General features: G+C 57.5%; 1 protein-coding gene across 2 annotated transcripts in view; it reads left to right on the top strand.

Annotated features, from left to right (window-relative positions):
• OLFM2 (olfactomedin 2) overlaps positions 1–25232 on the top strand; it is a 93184-nt gene that overhangs the window by 33434 nt on the left and 34518 nt on the right. For both annotated transcript variants that reach the window (XM_073318420.2, XM_073318419.2), the window contains exon 2: positions 16390–16539. In XM_073318420.2, coding sequence (XP_073174521.1) covers positions 16390–16539 — 150 coding nt within the window. The remainder of the gene's footprint in view (positions 1–16389; positions 16540–25232) is intronic.

Consider the following 25232-nt stretch of genomic DNA (forward strand, 5'->3'; position numbering starts at 1 on the left):
AGAAACGAGTTCCCGCACAGTGGTTGGTTGTCGCTTCCCAGCTGCCTCTGCAGCCGTGGGGCGCGGGGCCAGGAGGGGCACGGGGCCGTTCGGTGTCCGTACGTCTGGCGAGGGCAGAGGGACTGCTTCCTCCTCTGCTCGAGGTCACCCAGCGCCCCTGCCTGCGGCTACCGCAGCCAAGGCACCAGAATAATTCCCAGCCCGTTGGTAGGCGGGAAGAACGTTGCCGTGGAAAACTGCCCTGTTTGCCGAGAACAAGGTTAAACTGCTCTCTGCCAGGTGAGATGCGGGAGAGGAATGACAGGCGGGTGGGGGAGCCCGTGGCTGGGGAGGACTCCGCATCTGGCGGAGGCGAGGCTGGGCCTCCCCCCCGCTCCAGCTGTCGGGGCACCGCACACAGTACAAGTCGCTGGTGATGGTGGGAGCTGCCGCAGGCTGTCTACCCCCGAGAGCAGCTGTGCGGCCGAGTGGGGCTGGCGTTCTGCTTTGGCTCGGGGTCTGCCGCACCCAGCCTCCACGCCTCTCGTCCTCTTGCTGCCCGGGTCTGCCTGCCCAATGCAGGCCATGAGCTGCTGGGGCCTCTGGCTGCTGAGGGTAACGACTGCAGCTTTCACCCCAACGGGGCGGCTGGCGATAACGAGGAGAGAGGTGCTGAGTGTCCAGCAGCGCCCAGAGCGGGGGCCCCAGCAGGCTGAGCGCTGCAGGCAGAGCAGGAGACAGTCCCTACCCTAAAGAGCTCCCAGTCTACAAAGGCAGGATTGTTACATGCATTGTGCATGGGGGGAGCTGAGCTACAGAGAGACGCAGGGACTTGCCTAAGGCCGCTCAGGGCATCACTGGCAGAGCCAGGAATTGGACGTGAGCCAGCTGAGCAGCAGGATGGGGCAGGGGTTAGGAGCGTGGGCCTGAGATTGGTTCTTTGCTCTGCCCTGGGTGACCTTGGGCAAGTTATGTAGCCTGCTCCAGGGCAGGGGGCATGGGGGACTGAGCTAGGACACCTGGGTTCTATTCCTGGCCTTGCCACTGACTTGCTGGGCAACTTGGAGTATGTCCCTTCCCCTCCCTGTGCCTCAGTTTCACCTTGTGCCCTTTGTCTAATTGGTTTGTAATTTCTTCTGGGTGGGGGGTTGTGTCTGGGCAGGGCCTGGCACCATGGCCCCTCTGGCTGCAGTAGTGGTGAGCATCACTCAGGTGTGATGTTATTGACATAATCTGGGACCGTACCCATCATTGTTGCAACTAAGGTCCTCTAGTGGCACCAAATCATGTATAAAGGGGGCCAAATAAGGTGTCTAAGACAAGGTTAGGGGTTGCTGGTTATGATTATGCTGTCTATATGTGTGTATCCTTTTCAAATTTATGCTCTGCTTCTGGGTGACACCCCAGACAAGTTGGTGTCAGCTCTGCCTAGCCTGCTGGGTGGCCCATTAAGGACCATCAGCTACACAACTGACCCATTGAGAGAAGGCAGACACGCCTGGGGACTCAGCAAGGTGTGCAGGGACCTGCCTCTGGACAGAACTCTGAGGTGTTTCCAGGCCATGGGATGGGCAGCTTGTCTTTGGGACAAAGAAAGCAGAGACCACATGGGAAGAGACTATAAAAACCTGCTGCAGCTCCTCCATCTTGTCTTCAATACTGCTTCTTACCTCTGGAGGGACTTTGCTACACTGAAGCTTTGAACCAAGGACTGAAAGACCCCTCCCAGCTGGGGATGTTCTCCAGAGACTTGATTTGAACCTGCCGTTTATTCCATCACTGCTGCAAGCCTGAACCAAGAACTTCTCCATGACTGGATGTCATTGATTCCATTTAAGCGATTCTAGCTCTCATCTGTATCTTTTTCCTATTATGATAGTTGGGTCCCACCAGAACCAGCATCGTTACAGTGGTGTAGTCGGCAGGACACTGTAACGATGCTGGTTCTGGCAGGACCCAACTGAGAGTGCCAATTCAGGACAAATTGCTTAAAGCAGGGCGGTTACAGCCCAAGGCTGGGGTTTTTCCACCTCTAAGGCAAACCAAACCAGCCAGACAGAGAGGACTTTTGGTTAGCCAGTGGGGTAAAGCCAAAGTCACATAAGCAATTCCCTTAGACACTCCAGTTTCCCAGTATCTCCACCAGTGCCATTCGTTATGGGGACGAATGGTTATGAAAACCAATACCCCAGTAAAAGAAAAAAGGTTCCCTCGATCCCAAAGGACCAAGCCCCAGACCCAGGTCAATATACACATCAGATCTTACCCACAAATCACGCTGTTGCCAATCCATTAGAATCTAAAGGTTTACTCATAATCGGAAAAAGATAGAGACGAGAGCTAGAATTGGTTAAATGGAATCAGTGACATACAGTAACAGCCAAGTTCTTGGTTCAGGCTTGTAGCAGTGATAGAATACATTGCAGGTTCAAATCAAGTCTCTGGAAAACACCCACAGCTGGGATGGGTCTTTCAGTCCTTGGTTTAAAGCTTCAGTGTAGCAAAGTCCCTCCAGAGGCAGGAAGCAGGATTGAAGACCAGATGGAGGAGCTGCAGCAGGTTTTTATAGTCTCTTGCCATGTGGTCTCTGCTTTCTTTGTCCCAAAGCCAAGCTGCCCATCCCATGGCCTGGAAACACCCCAGAGCTCTGTGCATAAGCAGGTCCCTGCACGCCTTGCTGAGTCCCCAGGTGTGTCTGCCTTCCCTCAGTGGGTCAGTTGTGTAGCTGATGGTCCTTAGTGGGCCACCCAGCAGGCTAGGCAGAGCTGACACCGACTTGTCTGGGGTGTCCCCCAGAAGCAGAGCATAAGTTTGAAATACAGACACTATAGAGCCACTATTCATAACTTTAACTACAAAAATGATACACACACACACACACACACGGACAGCATAATCATAACCAGCAAACCTTAACCTTGTCTTAGGCACCTGATTTGACCCCCTTTATACAGGATTTGGTGCCACTCCAGGACCTTGGTTGCAACAATGATCAATAGGGGCCCAGATTATGTCAATAACGTCACATCAGGGCGCGTCTATGCTGCAAAGGGAAGCTGGGGCAGGGAGTCTCAGAGCCTGGGTCGATTGACTCGGGCTTGCAGGGCTGAAAGCCGTGTGGACAGCGCTGCTTGGGCTGGAGCCTGGCGTCTGAGATTCAGAGCCCTGCCCGAGCGGGAATGGCCCCGTGGCTACCGTTAGCCCTGCGGCCCAGCCAGTCACTCTGGGCTCTGAGACTCGGCACCTCAGGGGTTGGTTTGCTGCTCAGACGCGCCCTGAGCACGTGAGGAGTGGAGGAGACTTCCGACAGGACCGGGCCCTTGGAGGGCGCGAGGCTGCTGGCGGGAGGCTGGCGGGGGGGGGGGTGGCATTGTGCTGGGGGGTGGTGCGGCGTTGTGCCGGGGGCTCTTGCCCCCGGGGCACTGAGCTCTTGCTGCAGCCGCGGTCGCCTTCCCCGCCTCGTCCGGAGAGCAGCGAGCGAGATGAGCTGTAGGCAACCTCGCGCACCGTCTGCTAGATCCTAACCGCACCGGCAGCTCCTGGGGGCACGGTGCAGCTGGGCTCGGGCGCAGGCGGTCAGAGGGGAGCTGACCCCGGGACCAGAGAGGCCCGACGGGCTGGAGGACCTGTGTGCTGGGGCCCAGTCCGCGCTGTGGAGGAATTTCTAGCGCTGTGCAGAGGCTGGGCCTGGGCGTAGGGCGACGAGCCGCTCCCCGTGGCCCTGGTCTAGCGTCTCCAGCTGGTTTCAGAGCTTCGTGTGCTGGGAACCCCCTGACGGGGGTTAAAAGGGAATCACCAGGACCAACTGTCAGTGACGCTAAAGGCCCTACTCTGGGGAGTGGACACGACCCCCTGAGAACCCTCCCCCCTGGAGCTGTCTGAAAGGCCCCACCCCACAGCACAGGGGGGCAGCTGATTCAGCAAAGCATGGCAGTCTGGGGCACTTCAGCTCCTTCTTAAAATGCTGGGCCCAGATTCAGAGTCTGCAGGTCTTCTCAGCTCCCCCGCGCCTCCAGTGGGAACAGAGCTGGAGTTACAGCAGCCCTGAGGCTGCTCTGCTTTATATTGCTGGTCCCAGACATGAAGCACCAAGGGCAGGCTTAAAGCCTTTTACACCTGCCCCAAGTGCAAGGCGGTTGTGTTCTGTTCTGGAGGGGTGGCTGGGTGAGCTGGCCCTGGCTGGAGCTCAGGGCACAGGAAGCTCACAGGCTTTGGCCTGAGGACCGGAAAGCACTGCAGCCCTCTGGCTACTCGGGCTCTGGGGTGGCTGATACCAGGATGAGACAGGTATGGGGGAACCCCTGTCCAAGCGAGTCTGGATCAAGGGACTTTTGGGGCCCTGTCAAGGTTCCTTCCCCACTCTGAACTCTAGGGTACAGATGTGGGGACCTGCATGAAAAACTCCTAAGTTTACTTTCACCAGCTTAGGTTAAAACTTCCCCTAGGTACAAATTAATGTTATCCTTTGCCCCTGGATCCACTGCCACCACCAAACTTTAACTGGATTTACTGGCAAACGTAGCTTGGACACATCTTTCTCCCCAAAATCCTCCCAACCATTGCACCCCACTTCCTGGGGAAAGTTTGGTAAAAATCCTCACCAATTTGCATAGGTGACCACAGACCCAAACCCTTGGATCTTAGAACAATAAAAAAACATTCAGTTTTCTTACAAGAAGACTTTTAATAGAAGTAAAGGAATCACCTCTGTAAAATCAGGATGGTAGATACCTTACAGGGTAATTAGATTCAAAACATAGAGAATCCCTCTAGGCAAAACCTTAAGTTAAAAAAAAGACACACAGACAGGAATAGTCATTCTATTCAGCACAGTTCTTTTCTCAGCCATTTAAAGAAATCAGAATCTAACACCTACCTAGCTAGATTACTTACTAAAGTTCTAAGACTCCATTCCTGTTCTGTCCCCGGCAAAAGCAGCATACAGACAGACACAGACCCTTTGTTTCTCTCCCTCCTCCCAGCTTTTGAAAGTATCTTGTCTCTTGGTCATTTTGGTCAGGTGCCAGCGAGGTTACCTTTAGCTTCTTAACCCTTTACAGGTGAGAGGATTTTTCCTCTGGCCAGGAGGGATTTTAAAGGGGTTTACCCTTCCCTTTATATTTCTGACAGGCCCCAACTGCTGATTCCTAATTTGTCTGTTGTACCACACTGGGGGCCCATGTGCTGTAACGCCTGGAGCAGGACTCCTGGGTTCTGCTCCCAGCTCTGGGAGGCGGATCTTGGTGTCGATCCGCATGGTGCCCAGTTTGCTGTGTGGCGAACTTTTTGCAGCCAGTTCAGGACCCATCTTGTGTCCCTAGGGCGCATGCAAACATGCGCACGTGGGGCTCGGGAAAACTTGGTGGCACTTTCCTCTCCAAGTGCATCACCAGCCTGCCAGCGCCCCCCTGCGCATCGGCCCGCACACGGGGCAGCGAGGCTGGGTGGGCGTGGGCGACATTTCCCCGTTTGCCGTGTTGGTTAGTACCTTCCGTAAGACACGGCGGCTTCTCAGTGAGAGGAATTGTGTCGTGCGTCCACACCCACGAGAAAGGGCACAGCGCTGTTCTCCAGCCCCCCGGCGATGACAGGCAGAGCGCTGTCGGCATTAAGTCTTTCCTGACAAGTACATCTGATAATCATGCATCATATTAATTCACCTGTCATAGCAGTAAGTGAACATCGCTGTTCAGGAGATCTGCCTCCTTCCTAAACAGCCATTACCCGGAGACATGGCTCCCCGGCTTGACAGCGCTGCGCAGAGATTGCGGGGAGGACTTGGGCAGGGTTATTTCTGCATGGATTGCTGTACGCACACACCATGAGTGTGCACAAACACACCCCAGCACCAGCAACCCAGTCCCTCCCTGCCTTTCCCTGCCCGACACAACTCATCACAACTGGGTGGAGAGAGGACAGGGAGGAGGAGTAACTTGGTGGGAGGCTGCTGCAGGAAGCCGCTTGCCCTTGGTTGCTGTGTAACGGTCCTTCAATTGCAGGCGTAGCTTTTAATTATTTCTCTACCGTGGCAGCAGCCAGAGGCTTCAGCCCAGCAGTGCCGGGTGCTCGACGATCACAGGACAAGTAGCCTGCTTTGAGTTGAAGTAGGTGCGTCCGCACAGGGGGTTGGTGCTGTGTTTGTGTGGGCTGGGCCTTGCCCGCACAGCTGTGACCCCCTCCTCTGGGAGCAAACGCTGATTCCAGGCAGAATTGCACAATGCGGTGCCTGACTCTGGCCCCATCTGTTTGCAGGTGCTGATGGTGCAGCCAGATGTGAGGTGACGCCCCAGGGGAAGGGGCTATAGATAGGAGAAGGGCTGGTGGGGTGGAGAACAGAAGCGCTCTGGGTTTGAAATCTCACTTTTCCCCCAAAGGTTCATTGTGAAATCCACCCCGTCCTTGTTCGTGTGCTGAAACCGCAGCCCCACCCTTGTGACCATTCAGACGGCAGCTTGAAGCGAAGAGACCCCCGGAGAGACTTAATCTCCTTCGCTTGTTTCTGCAGCAGCCCCTGGCTGGAGAAGGGGACAGGCAGGGTTAGAGTTCAAAGCCCGTTCCCTGATGGTCGCACCTCGAAACCCCAGCTGAGATTGGGGCCCCGTCGGGCCGGGCGCTGCACGGACAGGGGGACAGACAGCCCCTGCCCCCACAAGCTCACAGACGAAGCAGAGAGGGCTCTGCCCCACTTGAACCCGGATCTCCTGTGCCCCAGCCTAGTGCTTTAACCGTCCAGCCTCCTGGCAGCTCTCATGGGAGGTTTGCCCTGACATCAGCCCAGCAGTGCCGCTGCCAGGGGCCAGGAAAGCGGTGATTTACATCGGTCAGACTTAGCCCGGGGCTGAACTCCACTGATGCCCGACGTCGAGTGGGGAAAGCGGGGCTCGTTCCCAGCCTGGACGAGGTCTCAGAGGCGTCGTTTCCCATGTGCTGCCGACAGAGGCAGGCCTGGGCTGGAGGAATGTGGGTAGTCGCTCTGCTCCTGTCTTCGGGCGTTTGCTCCCCCTGCGATGACTCCGGGGTGCAATATCATCAGGGAGCGTGTTACCCCACTGCCTGCTAATTTCTACCCACTGGGCTGGAGATTTGAGAGCAGTTTTATCCTGCGCCGTGTCCAATCAGTCCCTTCCCATGTGAAACACGATGTTAAAACCACTGTGCGCCGAGCAAAGTATCGTCCCCGGCTCATTACAGGCACCAGGTCATTTGTCTCTGCCCGGCCCAGTGCAGTGGCAGCCAAGAGAGATGAGTTTGCTGTTGATTTTCATAAGTAATCATGATGAATTGCCCAGGAAATGTTAAACGACCCAGCGCAGAAATGCCGGCTTATGGCCTGAATGAATCAGGCAGGCGGGGAAGGAAGGGGCATCTCCTGGCATGCACGCTGCCACAGGGAGTAGCCCCTGCCAGCCCAGCGGGGCCTGGTCAGCGGCTCAGTTGCAGCCATCAGCAAAGAAAAGACGCTGGGATTGGCCGGGAACCCTGAACAGGGAGATCGGGGCGGGGGAGAGGCAGCCTCATGGGAGCCTCGAGACGGGAGCAGAGATTTGCCAGATCGGCTCAGAGCAGGGGCCATCCAGCCTAGTCTGTGCTCTCCGGCTGCCGAGGAAAGTGCCTGGGGTAACCTGGGCCTGGTGGAAGTTCCCCCCTAGTCTAGTGGTTAGGGGTCAGCCTGCACCCCAGAGCAGCAGCCCAGCCAGGACTCCTGTGTGTCCTGTCGTTTTAACGCTCACTGGGGTAACTCTGGATATTCTCCTTCCTACGAAACTCCTCGTCTCTGCTGGTGCCCGCTGAGCAGGGACCAGTGTCGGAGGCCCTTCCTGCGGGCTGCCCAGTCCTCCACTCAGCATGGGGAGGTTCTGGTCTCTCCCTGGGGAACGGGGAATATTTTTGCATGTGCCTAAGGGATTAAGGAGCCTGATTGAATGGGATTTAGGTGCCAAAGGTGCTTTGGAAAATTCTGCCTAGTGAGAGCCTCCGATGTCGTTCTGAGCAGGGGACATGGGGCTGGTCTGAGGCTGTAGCTCGCACTCCCACAGAGCCACCCTCTGGCCCCTGTGCCAGGTGCTTTCGCCTTGATTTCACTGCACAGGAAGGATTCTTACCCCTTTTTCCGACGAGGGGACTGAGGCACAGAGCTATTAAATGATTTGCTCGAGGTCACACAGGGAATCAGCAGCAGAGCCAGGAACTGAACCATCTCCCTGGTCCCAGACGCCTGCCTGACCCCCAGGGCGGACTGCTGGGACACGCTGTGACTAGGCAGGGCAGCTGAGCCAGGCCATATGTGTGACCTGGGGAGGACTCCACCTTGACGGGCGAGAGCGTGACGGACGGGCGAGAGCATGAAGGACAGGCGCGCCGGGCATGCAGACAGCCCCCGAGGGCCCGGGCGCAAGGCCTGCAGCAGTGCTGGGTGGGGCAGAAGCGTTGTCCTGACCAACGTGATGGGGGACCCGATCGCTCACTGCTGCAGGAGAGTCTGGTGTGTCTGTGCCTAGCAATCGGGGGAGGTTGGGGGACAGGGAGTGTGGAGGTGGGGGGTGAATGAGGGAAATCGGAGTGTGGGGGGGGGGGGGGGGAGAGCTGCGTTTTCATGATCCTGTTCACACCACCTGGCTCCCTGTTGTGGGCGTCTCGCAGTGAGTGCGTGGCAGCAGGGGTCTGGTCACCCCGCTCGGCCTGTGGGCAGCACCCCCAGCCGATATAATGCAATAGGATGGGCCCCATAGGGCAGAAATTCACACCCGGGGCAGGGTCCAGCACAAAGCCTCAGCCCACCCAGCCCTTCACCCATGGGCAGGGGCTAGGCCCCACTTCAGCCCTGCTGCAGCTCGTGCTGGGCCCTTCCCAGGGGTGAGGGGCCTTGGGGCGCCAGGCCCTGGACTCACCCTCCCGGAGCAGAGGCTGAAACAGCTGATTGGTCCCCTGCCTCCTCCTAGAAGGCTCCGTCCTAATTGCCATTCCCTCGTCAGTCCTTTCTCACTGCTTGTGGCCTCCACGCAGGCAGGGAAGAGTTTGCCCAGGCTCCGGGGTGGCGTCTGTTCACCTCTCCGCCGGTCTGTGACGAGCAGGGCTCTTTGTCACTTCAGTCCTGGCGGACTCGTCAAGTAGGTCCAAAGGGACCTGAAATTAGAGGAAATAAATTAGCAATTGTTCGTGTAGCTTTTCTCCCCTGCGGGGAGAGTCACCTCAGCACAGGGAATTACCGAAACGTCAGTCCCATGACGGTTAGATAAAAGGGTCTGAGTTTTGCAGTTTGATAGAGGGCTCGCTCAGTGCCTCTCCCCCGAAGGCACCGCATGTCATTCATGTGTCAGCACGAGACACGGACGGTTCGGGGCGGTGGGGAAATTGTCTCGTTCCTCTACCAGGTGCAGACGGTCGCCACCAGGGAAACACAGGGCCAGATTCCCTTCGAGTCAGTGCAGTTACACCAGTCTGGAAACTGGCCGAGAAACACATCCCTGAGGTGGTGTTAGCAGCAGCCCTGTGGTCCCACTGGGGTCCCCTGGTGCCAGGCTCTGCACGAACTCCAAAAGAGCCCTGGCCCCCAGGGAGTTTGCGACCTACGTGGACAAGGCAGAATGATCATCCGTGCGGTACAGGTGGAGAACTGAGAGCTGCAGCGACTCGCCCAGGTTGTGCGGGGGGGAGTCCCCACAATTGAGCAAAGGGAAGAAAACCGCACACAGCCTCTGCTCTGGAAGGTGCGACCCAAACAGTCAGCAAGCCATGCAGCACAGAGTTCCCAGGCTTCTCCTGTAGCTCCCGTCCGGCGTCGTGGGCAGGAGCGTGCATCGAAGGAGGGTGATCTTCACCCCTTGTGCTGCGCTGCTGAACCGGGGCCACCTGCTCCCGGAACCTGCCGCAGTGTGTGGGGGGTGCATGGCCCCTTGAGGGCCTTTGCAGCCCTGCGTGTCTGTGACTGTAGGTGCTGCCGGAGCTACCCACCCAAAAGCCCCAGGCACCGCGGGAGCGCGACTCTTCTTAGCACTGCACGGACGCCGTACCTGCGTCTGTCACGTACTGGCAAAGGGCAGCGTTCCTTTACTTCACAACGACAGCTGTCTGCCCAGCCCCGGCAAGGAGAAAGGGAGCTCACAGCCAGCCTTGAGAGATTCCAGGCATAAGGCTGTTTTCTGTCTGCCCCAGTGACTTTATGCAAAGGCAGGTGGGATAGAGCAACTTCACCTAACTGCTCTTCCATGAGGAATTCCAAGCCGTGAATTCTCCAGGACTTCCTGGAGTACAGGACAACTTTCGGCTGCCTTCTCGGAGCCGGCTGGCAGCAGAGCAGCAGCAGAAGCATCGTAGGGAAAGTCGTTGTTCAGCTTGTGGGGGGCTTTGGCCAGCCGTTAATGCGGAGTCATCGGGATGAAGGACAGATCCATGTTTCATATTAAAAACCATCCGTTATATTCCCCTCCCAGCCCCTGCTCCTTGATTTGGCAAAAAAAATTGGGCGAATCTGGGGAGGAACGCCCAGAAACGTGGCGTGGGCGAATCTGGGGAGGAATGCCGGGAAACGTGGCCCAGGCACGGGCGAATCTGGGGAGGAACGCCCGGAAACGTGGCGTGGGCGAATCTGGGGAGGAACGCCCGGAAACGTGGCGTGGGCGAATCTGGGGAGGAATGCCCGGAAACGTGGCCCGGGCGCGGGCGAATCTGGGGAGGAACGTCCAGAAATGTGGCCCGGGCGCGGGTGAATCTGGGGAGGAACACCCGGAAACATGGCGCGGGCGAATCTGGGGAGGAACGCCCAGAAACGTGGCCCGGGCGTGGGCAAATCTGGGGAGGAACGCCCAGAAACGTGGCCCGGGCGCGGGCGAATCTGGGGAGGAACACCCGGAAATGTGGCGTGGGCAAATCTGGGGAGGAACACCCGGAAACGTGGCCCGGGCGCGGGCGAATCTGGGGAGGAACGCCTGGAAACGTGGCCGTAGAGGCTTGAAACGAAGTGGCGAGTGTGCCGAACCCCAGTGGTGTTTATAAAATCTCTTGGCTTTTGAGCCAATCTCATGATCGGGGGGGAGCTGGCTCACAGCTTTTGAGCGCTTGGCGTCGGCAGCCCTGCTCCGAGCTGGGCATGCTGGGCTTGAAACACGGGTATCCGCCCTTCCTGCTGCCTCGGTAAGGAGCCTGCCTCTGGCATAGTGCTAAAGGCCCTGCTGCTTGGGGAGCTACTGTGTCGGCCCCAGCCCGCGTTGGGGAGCCGCAGCACGCTGGGACGTGCAGCTGAGGGGCGTCCGCCTGGGGGGGTGGCCGGACCGAGAGAGCCGCAGGGGCCAGCCCTGTGCACGCGGCAGCAGTCGGGGGCTTTGCTGATCCATAACTGGAATCCCGCTGTTCACAGAGCCGCCCCTGTTTTTAGCTGCTGCTGCTGCTCCGGGACGCGCTGCCCTCGCGCAACGAGTTGAGGCGTGACCTATTCTGTCCTCTCCCGTTCAGTGCAGCTCTGTTGCCCATTCAGCACCTCTCCGTCCCCGGCGCCCTGGCTTGGGGGTTCCCCCCAGACGTTTGCTGTGGAATACAGGCCGTGCTTCTTCACAAGGGCGCGTCCTCCGGTAGGTGGGCTGGCCGGTCCCCCACCCCCAGCTCGTCCTCCAGGGGCCTGCGAAAGGCCTGGGCTGGGGGCGAAGGAGCAGAGGGACGGAAGTTGCGGCACTTAGCGGGGCGGGGGGCTGGGACGTACAAAGTAGGTCAGGCCCCAGTTAGCAGCTCTCTCAGAGCTGGCCTGGAAGGAGAGCTCCAGCCCCGCTTGTGTCCCACTTGTCGGCATTTGTTAGAAAATGATAATCCGTCCTGGCCAAATGGGAGCCGGTCCCGGGGACGGGAAAGCGATAATCCGCCCCGGAGTCCCGGCTGAATGGGAGCCAGTCCTGGGGATGGGAAAGCGATAATCTGCCCCGGCGTCCTGACTGAATGGGAGCCTGGTCCTAGGGACGGGAAAGCGATAATCCGTCCCGGCCGAATGGGAGCCAGTCCCAGGGACGGGAAAGCGATAATCCGCCCCGGCGTCCCGGCCGAAAGGGAGCCGGTCCTGGGGACGGGAAAGCGATAATCTGCCCCGGAGTCCCGGCCGAATGGGAACCAGTCCTGGGGACGGGAAAGCGATAATCCGCCCTGGCGTCCCGGCCGAGTGGGAACCGGTCCCGGGGATGGGAAAGTGATAATCCGCCCCAGCTGAGTGGGAACAGGTCTTGGGAACAGGAAAGCGATAATCCATCCAAGCTGAATGGGAACCGGGTCCCAAGCACAGGAATAGAGGTGGGAATGTTTAAAACACAGAGGGGGCATTGCGTGGGTCTGGTCCTGCCAATGAGCTAAACCATGGTGTTTGCAGCCTCGGTGTTGTGGGTACTTATCAGGCCCCGTGACTGCCGGATCTGAGCACCTCACACCCGTGTAATGTGTTTCTCTGCACTGTCAGCGAAGATGTGTGATATCTCTCACAGGCAGGAGCAGAGAAAGGCAAGTGGCTTTCCCAAAGCCACGCGGGGTTGGTGGTGGAGTAGGGTATAGCCCAGGTCTCCCCAGTTCTAGGCTGCTGGAAGCTCTGGAAGGGGGGTGCTGGTCCTGTGATGCTGCATAGCATTTGCCCCAATCTCTTGGGGTGGTTTGGGGGCAGAAAAAGGCTTTTAGGACAAAGTATAAATTCTGACCAAAATATGATGCTCTTTGCTTTTTTTCAATACTAGGTAAAAGCAAAGTGAAAACTTTCCTTTTCTCTTGTTTCAAATCAAATAGTTAGTTTTTGAAAACCGGAAAAGTTTCATTTTTCATTTTGTTTTTTTGTTTTTCTCCCCTTTCTTTCTTTCCCTTTTGTCCCCCCCCGGAGATGCAAAAAACCAAACCAAAACAACTGTTCAGCCCTCGATGCTAAACCAGCATTTATTTGAAAAATTGAAATGTTCCATGAAAAACTTTAAAGCAAATGAATTTATTCTTTGTTTAGAACTTTGGGTGGCAAATAACGCCCGTCCTTCACCCAGCCCAAGACTGGGCCCCCCCCCAAAGATTGAGTAACAGAGCATAGTGCAGCACCGGTGTTTGGAGAGCCAAAGGGCCTGGTGGGAACTACGATAAAGGCCGCAGAGTCAGTGCCATGGGGCCGTCGCTCCCTGTTCCTGTCCTTCGGCCCTGGGCCAAACCTCGCAGGAGTCCGGGCAAAGGCTCCCACTGGCTTCCTGGCCGCTGTGAGGAGAAGGAGCTGGATCAGGATGCAGGCAACCTGGGTTTGATTCGTGGCTGGGACTTTTTGCATCTCTTTGAGCCCCTTCTGTAAAATGGGGAACTGATCCTTCCCTTGGCTAGTCCGGCTTCTCCTCTTGCTCTGTGTGAGCCCATCATCGCGTGGTCCCCGGCCTCGCGTGGTCCCTGTACGATATTTGTAGCCTGCTCCATGGATGTTATCCCACCGTTGGCTCCTGCATGACGTTCCTGTTTATTGTACAGCACCGAGAGTGGGCGGGTACACACATCACAGATCTCTTTGCACTTGCACTGTGTCTGGGCCGGGCTCTCCGTGCGCTTGGCCCTGCAGGAGCAACCAGTGTTAATTTGCACCTTGCTCCTTGCCCGGAAAGGGAGGATGGAGGCGTGTGGGTCTGACACACAGAGTAAAACAATACATTGGCAGAGGTGGGAGGGATTTAAAAGGTTCCCAGTGAAGAATCCAGCTCACCTGAGAATTCTGTCAGAAGCTGAGCCCCTAACTCTATCTCTGCCCCCCCCCCTTCTCTGCTGTCTGAGCCTCACCACCTCTACCGTATTGACCCTGACATCCCTGGGGCAGGGCAGGGCTGGTATCCGCAGAGGCACAGAGAGATGGATTGACTAGGAAGTCTGTGTTGCGGCCAGGGGATTTATGATGCATTAGGTTGCCAACCACACCTCTGTTGCCCACACCTTCTCTTAGCATAACTCTACCCTCCCCTTCTTCCTCCTCCCTGCTGCCAGTCCCTGCGTCAACCCTCAGCTCCACTTTGGATCAGTGATGTGTCTTAGCGTGACGTCAAAGACCACAAGGTGTCCATGGAGTGCCGGGATCCAAGGTGCTGGATGCCAGCTCTAGCCAAAAGCCTACAGTTGTGGGACAGACTCCATGAGAGCTTTGCCCATACGTCACCCCTAGGATTAGGGACTTGCGGATAGCAAGTATCTGGTGATGTTTCCAGTTCCATGCGCAGGGCCGGGCAGACAGGCGGAGCTGCAGGGTCTTAATATGCGGGTGAGGCGATGGTGTAGGGAGAAGGGGTTTAGGTTTATTCGGAACTGGGGACTCTTTTGGCAAAGGAGGAGCCTCCAAAGGCACAATGGGCTCCACCTAAACCAAACCAGAACCAGCTGGATGGCCTGGAAAATTAAAAAGGCCCAAGAGGAGTTTTTGACCGAAGGGCTAGGGGAAAGCCGACAGGCACAGGGGCGCAGAGACAGAGCCATCCCAGAGGGGAGGATTTACTGAAGGGGCTTCTCTATTTCCTAGTAACGAGGAGAGGATAGAAGTCGATAGAGGACTGGTAGGAACTGAAGAGAAACAGTCGAACGAAAACCAGTCCCAGTCCGATACATCCCGTGAAGGCAGATGCCGGAATATTGACACATTTTATAGACGCTTGTGTACAAATGCTAGGAGTCCCCAAGCTGGGTGACCCCAAGTGCCTGCTACTAATTGAGGATCCTGATATAACAGGCGTCACCGACACTTGGTGGGACAGTGATAATCAGTGGGGCACGGGAGTGCCAGGGTACCAAACGTGCAGGAACGACGGAGGAGGTTGTGCTGGTGGGGATGGGGCACTGGGTGCAAGCGAAAGCATAGAGTGAAATGTAGCAAAAATCTTAAATGAATCTAACGGTACCATAGAAAATTGCCTGCTTGAAAAGTAAGAGTCTAGCAGTAGGAATGTACTACCGACCCCCTGACCAGCATGGCCACGGTGATTGTGAAATACCCAGGGAGAGTAGAGAGGCTACAGAAATAGAAAACTCAGTAATAATGAGGGATTTCAGCTATCCCCATATGGACTGGGAACGTCCCCTCAGGATGGGATACAGAGGTAAAATTTCTAGACCCCATTAATGGCTGTTTCTTGGAGCAGCTCGTCCTGGAACCCACCAGAGGAGGGGCAATTCTTGATTTAGTCCTAAGTGGCGCACAGGATCTGATCCAAGAGGTAAACGTAGCTGAACGGCTCAGTCGTAGCAACCATGGTGTAATTAAATGTAACATCCCTTGTACTCGGGGAAATACCAAGGAAGCCCACCACAGTAGCGTTTAACTTCAAAAAGGGGAACTACACAAAAATGAAGAAGCTAGTTAAAGGGAAATTAAAAGGAACAGTCCCAAGAGTGAAATTCTTGAAAGCTGAATGGAAACATCTTAAAAACACCATAATAGAGGCTCAAACTAAATGCATATTCCAAATTAAAAAGAAAAGACCAAAAAATGCCACCATGGCTGAACAACACAGTAGGAGAGGCAGTTAGAGGCAAAAAGGCATCCTGTAAAAACTGTAAGTCAAATTGAAAATAGAAAGGACCATGAACTCAGGCAAGTCAAGTGTAAAAGTATAATCAAGACAGGCCAAAAAAGAATTTGAAGGGCAACTTGTTAAGTGCATCAGCAGCAGGAAGCTGCCAAACAATCGGTGAGGCCCCTGGACAATCGAGGTGCTAAAGGAGCCCTCAAGGAAGACCAGGGCTGTTGCAGAGAAGCTACATGAATTCTTTGCATCAGGATTCACTGCAGAAGATTGATGGGAGGGAGACTCTCACATCTGAGCCATTCTGTTTAGGTCACAGATCTGAGGAACTGTCCCAGACTGAGGTGTCAGTAAAGGAGATTTTAGAACAACCTGAAGTAGGAAGTCATGAGGAACAGATGGTATTTAAGCCAGAGTTCTGACTAGATACCTCCTGAGGTCCCTTCCAACCCTGATGTTTTCTGATTCTGTGAACTCAGATCTGAGACTGCAGAAGTACTGACAGTAACGTGTAACCTCTCGCTTAAACAGCCTCTGCTCCCGATGACGGGAGACGAGCTAAGGTAACACTGGTTTTTACACAGGCTCCAGAGGGGATCCTGGCAATCCCAGGCCAGGGAGCATGACTTCAGTACCAGGCCAATCAATTGACACTGTAGTGAAGGTCAGAGTGATCAGCGGCGTAGGTAGCCACAGGGTGGTGGGGAAGAGTCGCCCCGGCTTTTGTAAAAGGGAAATCGCGCCTCACCGATCTATTCGAATTCTCTGAGGGGGTCACCAAAGGGGTGGCCCAGGGGGATCCAATGCACAGAGTATCCTTGGACTTCAAGGGAGCCTTTGACAAGGTCCCTCCCCAAAGGCTCTGAAGCCAAGTAGCAGCCATGGGATAAGTCAGGCCGATGAGTCTCCTCCCTCTCTGTTGCAGACTCTCTTCCAAAGCCCCGATGATGGTTGGCAAGTTTACACCTCCGCTCAAGCCCCCGATGGCAAATGCCTCTGCACAGCGGTCATCCCAGTGCAGGGCACCTGCTCCCGAGACCTGCGCAGCCGGCAGCTCCGGCAGCTGATGGAAAAGGTAAGAGACTCGGCTTTGCTCCTGCACGCAGACCTGGGGTTACACTGCCTCTGGACGGACTGGCTGTCCGAGTTCCCCGGCCTTCAGGGTGGTGTTGAGCCTGTCCCAGCTGCTCCTTGCAGCCGTGTGCCGCGGCGCGCCTCCTCCCCTCTGCACCAATAGGAATGGGTGTGGAGCAGCGGCTTGGTCTTTCTCTGTCCTGGGAAATGCTCATGTCCCTGGAAGTCCTTAGCACCCACTTCCCCAACACCTGATTGCAATGGTTTTTCTCCAGCCCCGTGCAGATGTTGGCAGCAGGCTGCTTTGAGCTGAAAGCCCAGTGCAGCCACGGACGGAGAGGGTGGTGGGGGAAGCCAGGCAGGAGTTCCCTTCCCTCCGCTAATGACATTCAAATGGGGTCTGTGTTGCTCCTAATGGAGGGTGAGCAGCAAATCCATCCTAGCTGATTTGAATGCAATTAATCCCGTCGCTTCCTGCCAAGGAAGCCAACTTGTTATTGACTCTGAACCTGCAAATAAGGTATTTATTAGTCCGATCAGGGAGGGGCGAGTCCCCGGATTTATGGCTGTGCCTGGAGCTACTGATGTCAGCACCAGTGCAGGGGAGCAGCTGGCGGGGAGCAGAGGGGTGGGTGGCGCTTGGGGTGGGCGTAAGCCCCTCTGTCAGCGTGATGTGGTGAAACAGTGGGGAGCGGCCTCCTCCCCACTAGAGCCAGGTCTGGTGGGGGTGAGAAGCAGCCCCCCGCAGAGTGCAGGTAAAGGCCCATGCCCCACTTAGCCCCAGGGGCCAGATATTCACCCTTGTGACTGCTGTTGCAGTCGCGGCTGGTGGGGCCAGTCAGCAATCAGGGCCCTGTGGTGCTGGGCGTTGGGCAGACCCAGAGCGAGAGACAGCCCCTGCTCACAGGGTGAGCGAGCTCCCGCCGAATCCTGGAAATGTGGGGCTGGGAGGGACCTCGAGAAGTCACATCCAATCCCCGGCATTGAGGCAGGACCAAGAAAACCCAGAGCTGCCCTGACACGGGTTTGTCCACCTGTAATTAAAACCCTCCAGTGACGGGGATTCCCCAGCCCTCTTGGGAACCTCTCGCAGAGCTTCACACCCTGGGGAGTTAGGCAGGTTTTCCGAATATCGAGCCTACATCTTCCTGGCTGCAGACTCTTGTCCTACCTCCAGTGGCCATGGAGAAATATTGATCATTGTCCTCTCTATAAAAGCCCGTCACAGGTTTGAAGACTTGTCAGATCCCTGCTGAACCTTCTTGTCTCAAGACTAAATGTGCCCAGGGTTTTGTACCTTGTCTCATGGGTCAGGTTTTCTAAATCTTGGATCATCTTTGCTGCTAGATGCTCTGCAGTTTGTTCACAGCTTTCCTGCAGCCTGCGGCCCAGACAGGGGTGCAGGGCTCCAGCTGAGGGCAGGACAGTGACTTCCCATGCGTTGTAGACGACACGTCTGTTCATACGGCCCAGAACGACATTTGCCTTTTTTGCAACTGCATCACGTTGTTGACTCCTTCGGTGTGGGATCCACGAGAAGCCCCAGCTCTTTGCAGCAGTACTGGGCAGGCGTCCCCATGCTGTAATCGTGCATCTGATTCTTCCTTCCCAGGTGCGGTACTTTGCACTTCTCTTTATTGAATTTCACCTTGTTGAATTCAGACCAGTTCTCCAGTTCCCTCTCTACCTGCCTATACGCACCCCTCTCTCTGATCTGTCCACCTGGCCTCAGGCCCTCTGGCTAGCTGGCGATTGTCTTTGGGTGGCCCCTTCCTCACTGTAGCTGAGCACTCCTCAATGCTAAAAATGACGGCAGTGCTCTCTCTATCTCTGCCCCCCTGCCCTCCCATCTGTGGGGAAAGTGGCTATTTGCCGGCATGAGCATCTTTAGTGCCTTTACATTCTGTCTGAGATGCGGAGATGGGAATGTCCTGGTTCCCCAGAGCCATTCGAATGATGGAGAGCTGCTATCAGAGATGTAACGTGACTGCAGTGAGTTGTTACGACCACCAGCGCGGGCCATTGTGTGTCTGGGAGCATGGGAGTGACAAGGTTGGCGGGCGAAGCAGTAACACACTGTTCATCAGCCCTGCGCGCAGTGAGCCCGCCATGGTGTTATAATGGATCAACCTGACAGTCAGCTAACCCGAAGCGGTTCTCAGGCCGCAGTCCCGTCAGGCAACGCGCTCCCTCCTGGCGGCCGGGTCGGGCCTCGCAGGGAAGGGGTTGAACAAGGCAGCCACTGATTTCTATCATCTGCCTTCAAGACCGGGAATCTCAGGCAGCGACACGGACGCATCTCCAGCGAAGGGGAAGATTAGAGTCAAATCACGACTGACCATGTGCAATAAAAGAGCAGGCGATTTCCAGAGGCCTCATTGTGCGAGATGCTGGCAGACCCCGGGGCGAGATGCTCACGGGGCAGACAAAAGGTGGGAAGGGAGGCGGGCACACGTAGGGGAGGTGTCTTACCCAAGCTCGCCCAGTGGGTGGGCGTCAGAGCTGGGTGTAGAATCCAGGTTCACACCCCTACCCGCTGCACCCCACCGCCTCCCAGCGCGTGGTGACGGAATGAAGACACCCTGCCTCTGTGGCTACTCGGGGAAAAGAGAGCCTGGATCAAGCTTTCCCAGCCTGGGGCCCGGTCTCCAAAACCGATTTCAGGAGCCCCGCTGGAGCCTCAGGCTCTAAGTCCACATTCTGCCCCCTCGGTAACAGCAGCTGATTTCTGAGCACACGCAGCTCCCGTCCCTTAAGATTTGTGGGTGCTCAGCAGCTCTGATGTCACAGAGTGTGGGGGAGTCCAGGCCCTGCACCCCTCTTCCTGGGATTCACTGAGACTCTCAGCCAGCCAGTAAAACAGAAGGTTTATTGGACAACAGGAACACAGTCCACAACAGAGCTTGTGGGTACACCCAGGACCCCTCAGTCCAGTCCTTCTGGGGGAGCAGGGAGCTGAGACCCCAGCCCTGGGGTTCGCTGTGTTCCTCCACCCAGCCCCAAACTGAAACTAACCCCCCCAGCAGGCTCCCTCCTGCAGCCTCTGTTCACGTTCCCGGGCAGAGGTGTCCCCTCCCTCCCGGCAGACAAGCACAGAGCGCGGCGTCAAAGGCCAGTGCCGAGGTTCGGGAGCCCCAGGTCACGGCTGCTCTGGCTGAGTCCCTCAGAGGCATCTCAACTGCTGTTAGAGGTGGGCTGCAGTGCGGCTTGGCCCATCCCTGCCGGCTTTACTCCAAGGAGCCCAGCTGCAGCTGGCGGCGAAGACGCGGCACCGCGAGAACGTGCCCAGTGTTCTGGGCTGCAGAGTCGGGGCTCGGCCCCTGGGGCCCGAAGCAGGAATGTATTCGCCTCCCCCGCCCCAAAACACCCACTAACAATTAGCAGGGGGCTCCTTGAGCTCCTCGGGGCCCTAAGCAATTGTTTACGCTGCTTTCGCTGGGCGCTGGCTCTCTTGGGCTGGCTTGTGCCACCCGTGATGAAGCCGATGTCCCTGCATCTTTATAATTATGTAGTAAGTGTATCTCACGGCCCCCGTACTGCACCCCCGCGTGGGGGGGCAGGGGGCCATTGGGGAAGGTTACCCTAGTGCCTAGGAGCTCTAGTCATGGCCCAGGGCCCCCTGGACTTGGCCCCGAACATTATTTATTAGGTGTGCTACAGTAGCGTCTGGGAGCCCCGGGCTCAGACCACAACCCCACTGTGCTGGGCGCGGCTCAGGCACAGAACAAAGACACAGGCCTGCCCCAAAGAGCTGCCAGCCCTAGAGAAAAAGGGTGGGTGCGGACAGACTGGGGCCACAAGGACCCCGCGAGGCCGTGTTGGTTGGCGTGATGGGTGCGGACAGACGGGGGTCACAAGGACCCCGCGAGGCCAGGTTGGTCAGCATGATGGGTGCGGACAGACGGGGGTCACAAGGACCCCGCGAGGCCGGGTTGGTCGGCGTGATGGGTGCGGACAGACTGGGGAGGGGGCACAAGGACCCCGCGAGGCCGGGTTGGTCGGCATGATGGGTGCGGACAGACGGGGGTCACAAGGACCCCGCGAGGCCGGGTTGGTCGGCATGATGGGTGCGGACAGACGGGGGTCACAAGGACCCCGCGAGGCCGGGTTGGTCGGTGTGATGGGTGCGGACAGACGGGGGTCACAAGGACCCCGCGAGGCCGGGTTGGTCGGCATGATGGGCGCGGACAGACTGGGGAGGGGGCACAGGACCCCGCGAGGCCGGGTTGGTCGGTGTTATGTGGAATATCTTCCCTGCTCTTTTTACATAAGAACATGAGAACGGCCAGACCGTGTCAGACCAAAAGTCCACCTAGCCCAGTGTCCTGTCTACCGACAGTGGCCAATGCCAGGTGCCCCAGAGGGAGTGACGAGAACAGGGAATCACCAAGTGATCCATCCCCTGTTGCCTATTCCCGGGGTGGCCTGGTGAAAGGTAGCATGGTATGCAGTCACACCTCTGAGTGTAGTGTAGACAAACCCAACATCTCCCTGTGCCTCAGTTTCCCTATCTGCACAGTGTGGTCAACAGCTCTGCCCTGCCTCCCGGGGGGTTGTGAGGATGAATCCACTGGAGATGGCGAGGCGTGCAGAAACACTGGTAAAAGAGGGTAAAACAGGCTGGGGGGAGTTTTGCTCCTGGCTTTATAAACATCCTTTGGGCCCCCTAGCTGGACAGCCGTTACCTCTGCAGCCGTAGGGGCCTGGCGCTTAGACGCGCTTGACATTTCATTTCCCGCTGCCTCTCGGAGGCAGCAGCTGCAGGAGCCCGGGAATGTTGGAGACGTTCATTGAGGGATGCGTCGGGGTGGGGGAGCGAAGCCCCCTATGGCTGAAGGGTTAAGAGCCTCCTGCCGTGGGGGATCGCCCGCCCACCCACCCGGTCTACGGCGATGAGCATCTGCTTCTGTCCCTGCACGTTACCAGAGACGCGGCTGGCTGCTGGGACCCAGGGCAGCGGGCAGCCGAGGGGGCGAGCTGAATCTCTCTGGGAAGCAGCAGCTCCGGCAGCCCCAGTGTCTACAGGGAAGGTGGAACGCCGCTTGCCTTCCCCCAGACCCGTAGCTAAGGAGCAATGCTCAGCCCCCGGCCTGCGCCACCAGGGGAGTCGGCAAAGGTCACCTGTCACTCAGAGAGCGGCCGCGTGCCGCACTCCGGTCCCCCCCGCGCAGGACGTGTTCCTGCTTAGCCTCCATGGACGGAAGCAGGAGCCCAGAGCCTGCGGAAGAGGCGCAGAGCCCTCCCTGTCGGTGCCGTGGGGCAGGGGGCAAAGGGGGGAGGGGGGACGGAGAAGGGCCGAGGCTGGCGGGACACGTGGTTTAATAAGGGGCCACCCTCTGCCTCCAAGCGGCTGCCCCTGCAGCCCAGCCCGGTGCTGAGCCCTGAGCATCCGCGCCCTGGCAGCGTCCTGGGCCCCTGGCACCCAGCGCTGAGCAGCTACATGGCAAGAGAGCCCCTGCCCCAAGGAGCTTCAGCCTGAAGCCCCGGGCTTCGTAGGCGGTGGAAGGCACTGCCACAGAGGGAGTCTTATCTAGGGCCGCAGCGGGGCCAGGCCGCTGGGCGCGTTGTAAGGCAGATGTGCGAAGATCTCCGAGAACCCGGTGATGCGGGACAAGGCTTTCACACGTGTGCCAGCTACCCTGGGTCCTGCTCTTGCCCATGACGCCTGGTGCTTGCCCAGAGGGAGGTGTGACGCCCCACCATGCACCCTGTCATTCTCTTGGGTGCGACGCTTGCAGGCAGGGCAGTCCGATGGGCACAGCAGAGCTGGGCTCTCCATTGACCTGCTGGGTGACCCGAGGGAAGTCACTTCTCCGCTTTGCACTTCTCTGTCCCTCGCACCCTTAGACCATCACCTCTTCAGGGCAGGGCTGGCTCTCCCTCTGGCGAGGGCTCGGAGCTCCCCTGGGGACTCTCAGACGCCCACGTAAGGCGTATAGCAATGCGGATGGGGGGGCTGCACCTGCTGCAGAGATGCCTTGCAAGTGCGCCGCATCTTGCCGTGTGCGGCTGCAGATGAGACGTTGGGTAGCGCTGGGTAGAACGTCCCGTTAACCTGATCCCTCGGCGTGAGCACCGGGGAGCCCTCTAGCCTGGAGAGTCATGTGCTGAATGTCTCGGGAGCGGGTGGCTCTGATCCCTGCTGCCAGGGTTGGGTGGGTTGCGGGGAGGGATCCTTCATGGTTTCTGGAATGGCTGCTCCCCACCATGGAGACACTGCTATCATTTTGTGCGCCATGGGCGAGGTGGAGGGAGTGCCGCACTCAGAGATGCAGGGCCCCCTTGGTCTCGCAGCCTCGGAGCTCCTCCGGACCAGTGGAGTGACGTTTCTCCAGATGACCTTGCCCAAGGTCAGAAGTGGTGCCTGCAGCCCCACCGGGGGGTGCGTCCCAGGCGCTGAGCAGGGGAACAAGCCCTGTCTGGATGGAGTCAGTGGGTTTGGTTTGGAGTGAGGAGAACAGGGCAGTTTTCTTTCCCCTGCGGGATGGGTGGGACCTGGGATGACTCCATAGTTGGGCCCTGTGCAGGGTCATGCGTGCTTCTCCCACGATGGGTGACTGGCAGGGGCCTGGGTGTGGGTATTTTTAAGCGGGTTTAAATCCTTTGTGGCTCTGGTGGAGGGCTGAGCGTTGGGCATTTGTTGCTGATTGCAGTGCAGGCTGTGATCTCGACTGGCTTTCGTGTGTCAAGCTATATTTGCTCCATGGAAAGCAGATTCTACCTGAGGGACAGGGTCAACCTTTTCCAAATGCAGGTGCCTGGCTGGACACGTGTCCCAGTTCTCTGAGCTGCCACTGCCCTCGCTGGAGGTGTGAGCACGCCGCTCCCCTGGAAACTGGGGCACGCTTACTTTAATGTGTTCATCGTCACGCAGCCACGTGTGAAAGCCTTGTCCCACATCGCCATGTGCTCGGAGATCTTAGCACATCTGCATTACAACAAACCCAGTGGCCACAGCTGCCCAGACTCCGAGAAGAGACAGGCTCCGCTCCAAAGAGGAGGAGCGCTGGCCTACGGTCACAGAGCTGGGAAAGAATCCAGGGGTCTGGAGTCCCAGGCCGCTAGATCTCACCACTGTGTGGAGCAAACTGTTCCTTACCCCTGTGACGAAGTGGGACTGTTCTTAATGTTTCCTCTGAATAGTGTGGGGGTGCCTCAGTTTCCCCTATGCCATTCTTAAGTATCTAGGTGGTGGGGTAAGGGTGTATGATCATTGCAGAGCCCTAGAGGGCAGGTGTGTGCAGGGGTCTGGACACAGAGAATGGCCGACACCCTGTTTCCTGGCAACGGATGGCCTGGCCCTTCCTCCCTGCAAGGTGAGAGCTAAAGTGTTGGAGAACAAAGGAATCAGGTGACCTCCTGGCCCGGGGAAAGGAACAAAGCCCAGGGGAGGAGGGGCTGGAGGGAGTTTCCATTTTGGGGCTGGCTGGGACATGGAGTGAAGGGCAGACGTGGTTGTCTGGCTCACTGCCCCCCAAAATGGACCCAGCTGAGGGGTCCTGTTCTCTTCACCTACAAGCTCTGTGTTAGACCATGTTCCTGTCGTTTAATAAACCTCTGTTTTACTGACTGGCTGAGAGTCCCGTCTGACTGCGGAGTTGGGGGGCAGGACCCTCTGGCTTCCCCAGGAGGCCTGCCTGAGTGGACTCGCTGTGGGAAGCACATGGAGGGGCAGAGGAGGCTGAATGCTCCGAGGTCAGACCCAGGAAGGTGGAAGCCGGGTGAGCTGTGTGTCCTGAAGACAGTCTGCTTCCAGAGAGGAGACTTCCCCAGAGTCCTGACTGGCTTCACGGGGAGCAGTTCCAGAGCATTGCCCAGGGACTCCGTGACAACCCCCCAACGCCCTCATTTCACTCAGCTCAGGACAGCCCTGGGCAGCGCGGATCCCCTGCGGAGCCATCCAGCCCAACTCCACGCGGCATGGAGAGAAGATTGAGTGACCGAGGTGCCTGGATCTGTTCTGCCCTCGCCCACTGGGAGCCTGGGCCTTGCGTTCCAGGCTTTGGACGGCAAGTCAGAGTGGAACGTAGGAAGGTGGTTTTCCTTAGTCAGCTCTGCTCCTTGGGTGCCTGTTGCTCACGTAAGGGGCTGCAGACACTGACGGCAGGAGATCTGGCAGGGAGATGAGCTCCCACGTCTGCACAGACCCAGATAAATGCTCCCAGCCAAAAATAAATAATAAAGACCCATAAATCTTCCCTGAGTGGCAGGAGGGCTCAGGTGGTGGTGAAGAGAAGTCAGCTCCTGACCTTGGCGGGAATTAAAATAGCTTGGAAGCAGTGAGCGAGCGAGAGAGCTGGCCTCTGCTCAGCTCCGTCAGTAACATCTCGGCTAAGCACAGCTATCGATCAGAGGCTGTCGCCCGAACCGCCCATTTGCGTGCGTGCAAAGCCCTGGCTGCGTGATGCAACATGCCCAGCGAGCAGAGGGGGCTGGGGAACAGCATCTTGGAAGGGGAAGTCTCTTTGCAGCCACGCTGCCCGTTTTGCCAGCCGTCTGTTCCTCTCAGCGGCAGCTGGGATGGCAGGAGATGGGAGAGCTGCGAAAGGAAGGACCCGTGTTCCACGTGCGGGGAGGGGAGACGGACGAGAGATCCTGCTGCTGGTGCAGCCTCCGATGTAAGATACTCGTGGACGTTTACAGCGCCGCTCGCCCTGTGGGCTCTTTCCAGGCAGGGCCCTCGGCTGAGGGCCG

The sequence above is a fragment of the Lepidochelys kempii genome, chromosome 20 (genome assembly GCF_965140285.1).
Source record: "Lepidochelys kempii isolate rLepKem1 chromosome 20, rLepKem1.hap1, whole genome shotgun sequence".
In the NCBI taxonomy this organism is placed as follows: Eukaryota; Metazoa; Chordata; order Testudines; family Cheloniidae; genus Lepidochelys; species Lepidochelys kempii.